The sequence below is a fragment of the Nestor notabilis genome, unplaced genomic scaffold, assembly GCF_000696875.1.
Source record: "Nestor notabilis isolate BGI_N333 unplaced genomic scaffold, ASM69687v1 scaffold5029, whole genome shotgun sequence".
Classification (NCBI taxonomy): domain Eukaryota; kingdom Metazoa; phylum Chordata; class Aves; order Psittaciformes; family Psittacidae; genus Nestor; species Nestor notabilis.
In genome coordinates this window covers 25257-29949 of record NW_009943998.1, presented here as the reverse complement: position 1 = coordinate 29949, position 4693 = coordinate 25257, and the positions used below count along the sequence as shown (strand labels likewise).

General features: G+C 41.2%; 1 protein-coding gene across 1 annotated transcript in view; it reads right to left on the bottom strand.

Moving 5' to 3' along the window:
* Positions 1–4259, bottom strand: part of RAPGEF6 (Rap guanine nucleotide exchange factor (GEF) 6) — a gene marked incomplete at both ends in the record, with an annotated part of 77173 nt that extends 72914 nt beyond the window's left edge. Inside the window, 3 exons of the mRNA XM_010022215.1 lie at positions 2153–2236; positions 3531–3587; positions 4189–4259. Coding sequence (XP_010020517.1) covers positions 2153–2236; positions 3531–3587; positions 4189–4259 — 212 coding nt within the window. The remainder of the gene's footprint in view (positions 1–2152; positions 2237–3530; positions 3588–4188) is intronic.
* Between the last annotated feature and the right edge of the window lie 434 nt (positions 4260–4693).

Sequence of the window (4693 nt, the reverse complement as noted above, 5' to 3'; positions counted from 1 at the left end):
AAAGAGAAATGACTTATTGAGCCACTGAAGCATCTACAACTCTCGTGAAAAGATACCACAATACAACCACGAGTCCATTTTGGCTAAAATCACAGTTTTCAGCCAAGAAATGCACTACCTGAGTAGGACAATTACTCCAATTTTCTTCACTTCCGAGATTCTGGAAGGGCTCAGAAAAGTGTTTGTTTTTACTGTGACTACATCTTGAATGTTTCAAGACTTTGTATTTTTCCCTTCAAGGTTCAATTCTCACAGCTGTAGGAGGCTGGCATCCACATAATTGGCTTCAGAAGTTCCTCCGGGCCCTTGATATATCTCCTATGGCTAATCTCGCTGCGAGTAATCTCCTTCGAATATCCTGTTCACATGAATTAACTTGATTAACAAGCAAGGCTAACACAAAACCTCTTTAACTTGCTGACATGATTCTCCTTCCACAAAATCGGTCAATCCTGTTGTTTTGTTCCAGCCATTGCTTTCATGTTAAGAAGCAAACTCTTTTCCTACTATGCCAAATCCATTCTCCAGGCAGTAACTGGTAATCAAGGTTATGCCATCTCCGTACCCGATATTACTGATCTGTTTCTTGCCTTAAAAACCTTACAGGGCTTTTCTCATCATCGGTGTCAGGATGTTGACTAGATTTATTATACCTGGCTGCAAGCTTTACTCCTCCAATTTTTACACCAATTTCTGAGTTATGGCTTGCATACAAATCCATGCAAGTTGAACAGAAAGCTCTTCTCAAGCACAGGGAGACACAGCTTACACCCTTAATCACTCAAACACGTACCGAAAGTTAACAAAGCAGTGCCTGCCCACCTCCTTATGCTTCCATGGGGCTATGCCTCTTTCAGGCTTGAATCTATGCACTATTTTATCTCCAAAAGATCTGCAGAAGAAAATAGTTTCCCTGAAGCTCTATTGACTCTGAAACTACCAACTGGTAGACAGTGGATGCAAAGGTAGTTGAGCTTAACCTACATCTTAACCCTATTAAGTTTTTAGTTGTCTACTTACAGTCTCCTCCTATCTGTCAAGGTAATCATGGGGCAGATGACAGATGGACAAGTATCATGAGAAGGTACCAGGAAACAATCAGTAAAGCATCACTACCTTCCAGTCTTATTTATGGAGATGCAAAGTATCTCACCAACAATCCATTGTAACAACAGTTTCTCATATAGTTATTAAACAAAAGTTGCTAGGCAGGTAGTTTATAATGCAATCCTGAACTTTGAAGAATGATTACAAAATAAAACAGATTAAAACCAACAACCAAAAGAACCCTGAAATGTACCGAAGTTCTTTAAATCCAAACTGTTCATCAAATGCTCCAGAGGACAAACATAAAATTGGAATCACTATGTCACCATTAAAAAGCCATCACTGGGGAGTGGGGGTGTTACAAAGCATAGACAGGGACCGAGTTTCAAACTAGAACCCGTTTGCTAACTGTTCCCTGTTTTACACAACTCCTCTGTCTGCCCAGTTCTTCCAGATTGACAATTATTCAAACCTGGCTTTGACCCTTTTGTGTATTTAAACCTCCTTTCAGACTGACTCACAATCAGGAACTTGGCTGGGGACAAGGCATAATGCATGACATTAAGTATTACTTGAATGTAATTAAAAATGTGCTAATTATCCAAGGCACTGATTCATATGAAAAGAGCCTCTAAGTGACAGGTCACTGTGCAGCTCCCTCCACTAAAGATGTGTCATATGAGCTATTCAGACCAGGGAAAGCAACTTTAGTTTATCCCATTGTACTTAAAAAAAGGCAAAAAAGCATTGTATTTAAAATTCAGCAATGAGGTTGGACAACGCAGGGATGTAACTGGAACAAAATGCAAAGTGAGCTGTGCTCCTCCTTCTACTGTTCTCATGTCCAAGCAGCACATCTCCTTCCCCGCCCATGTGTGTGGCCTCAGGGATGAAGCAAAAGGGAGAAGGACTTTACATGTGTCCCAGAATCAAAGGCATTAGGGGAAACAAAAAGGTTGAAAGATTTCAGCTTCCTGTTGCACTCCTTAGCTCCCAATTAACAGCAATTTTAGTTTCTCTAATTGTACATGTGTGCGTTTCCCCTTCAGCTCCTCTGACATTGGAGAGGTATTGCCTTAGCTTAATTAATAACAACTTTACTTACCTGCAAGGTGGTAAAAACATGGAATCCTTCATGAGCACTGATCCAGAAAGCAGTATATACCAGCATCTTGCAATAGTTTCTGAGCTGTAAGAAGAAGAAATCATTGACACCTACTTTCTTCTTACAGCAACTCTGAAGTATGTATTATCCAAAATGTTATTGATGCAAACTAATGATCTGCCACTCTATCAATTTGATACGAGGACTGGAAACCCAAGAGCTTCCATTGAATGCTGCTAAGTTTTAAAAGGTCTACAACCAACATGTTCCTTCTACCTTACAACTTGACATTTAAGTCAACTGAAATATTTATTTCATTGAAATTAAATTATTAACTTGCAATAAAAACATTTCATTCCAGTTTAAGTGTACATAAAGCTACAAATACAGGAGAATTTTTATCCCATGCTGAACTAGGCTAGCAGTTCAACAAGTGATACTACACGGACCTGTCAGACGTTGCTGATAAAATACAAGACCTGTACTCTGCAAAGACTCCTGCTTTGCATTCCTCCCTCTCTGCGTTTGCACAGCATGCCCCCATGGCACTGTGTCCCACTGTGCCATTTGATCCCAGATGGACAGACAGGGGGACAGCCAATATTTCAGCTTAAAGCCCACAGGTCTGCACAGAGGTTTTACTGCTGTGGATTTTGCCTCTTCCTAGCGCACTGCAATGCTACTTCCCAGCTACAGCCCAACATCCCCTTCCTTTTCCAGCACACAACCACACACATACACGTCGACCTGGTGCTGGAGCGGGCTTGTGTCAAAGACACCCACAGCATGAACTAGTAGGTGGCATCTCATTTAGGCTGATGTACTGGGAGATATGCCTTATATAGAAAGCTGGGATTAGCTGTGAGAGGATAAATACACCATAAGCAATGCTAAAATATGAGGGGGGAAAAAGAATATATTTGCCTCTTGGCAGAAACCTGAAAAGAACCCTGTGCTAAAATACTAATTCTAATGATTTAAAAAGAGATGGTGTTCGAGCTCCATCGCTCCTCTGTACAAGCTGCTCCCGCAGTCAGTGCCAGCTCCAGGGGAAGAGTGCCACCTACTGAGTTGTCACCACGGCTCCCACGTGTGACACTAACTGCTTTTCCATGGACCTTGCCTGTGTACAGACACATACTTATGCTGTCCATGGGAGCTGTGCTGGTAAGGCATGGGCACCTCTCAGACGCCAGCATCATACCACTGGTACAACCGCCTCCTGCCAGAGCTTTTAACCAGCCCGGCCAAGCTTAAATGTTGTCAAGCCTTCTATTTACAAGGAGAAAACAAGTAAAAAGTGAATTATTACACTGTGCAAAGAAGTGATTTTGTTTACACTTTCACTGAAGAACTCCAACAAGTGGTAGGTACTTACCAAAAGAGAACCTGGTTGCCCTTGTACCTCTCATAGCGGGCACTTGATGACATTATTCTGAGAGAGAAGGAGAAGTTTAATTTCAATTTTAATCCCCAAAGACCATAAGCCATTAATCACCACATTTCAGCAGAATCCCTTTAAGGCTTTAAGACCTTAAATTCAACTATTTTTATGTTCTAAACAAAGGACGTGCTTAACCATAAAATTTAAATTATTACGGTGTTCCTCATTATCCAGATCGAGAATATACAGCATGTTCTCTAAGTGTTTAAATCACTCCCACACATTGGAATTACCCATAGCAACAGAACTGAAGGAACTAAAATACTTCCAACGCGCTTTTTGTGCTTTGTTGGCCTTCCATTTTCTGTATTCCAAGATTATCCGAATGTCTGAAGCATTAAAAAGCTTTTGTAATCTGGAGTCAACACTGTCTACACAGGCCTTTGTAGGCAGATGGGAGCAATCTCTGCCTTCGTCCTTAGCAAAGCTAATTAGTTTAAATTCCATGCCACGTTACTGCATTAAGTTAACTCAGCAACGACTTGGCCAATGCACCAAATGCCAGCAGACAAAAGCTTTGCTCATCTCCACAAAAATACAGCCATGGATGCGAGCTGTGCTGAGCAACACTAACTAGCTCCAGAGTACTTACCTGAGCTGATGTTCCCTGAAATGTGAGAGTATGTCCAGTCCATGAAGGAAAGAATAGATAGTACTTAAGTCCTAAAAAGACAGAGAAAAAAAGACAAGACATAAGCAACTTTGTTCACAGCATCTTATCACTTCTGCATGACCCTCTCCGGTTCTGCAGTATGTTACACAGTCGTAGGAGCTAATCCTAGAGACAAAGCTCGAAAGAGTAGATAGGTCAGGACACAAGTAGACTTGGAGAACCCTGCCCACACTTAAGCTGTGAAAGCAAGAAGAGTGAAGTCCAGGTGATGCATGAACACTTACCTGTGTTCTTACTGAAATATCTTACTGAACTAACTTACTGAAAATATCTCTGACAATATTATTTACATGACCAGATACAGCAGCAAGATGTGGAATAAGCCAAACAGGACAGTCCTTGTCACCCAAGGTGAAAAATTGTTGAGACCTTGTAACACCTCCTTAAAGAGGGAAGTTTGCAAGATTAGTTTGCTAGTAGCAAA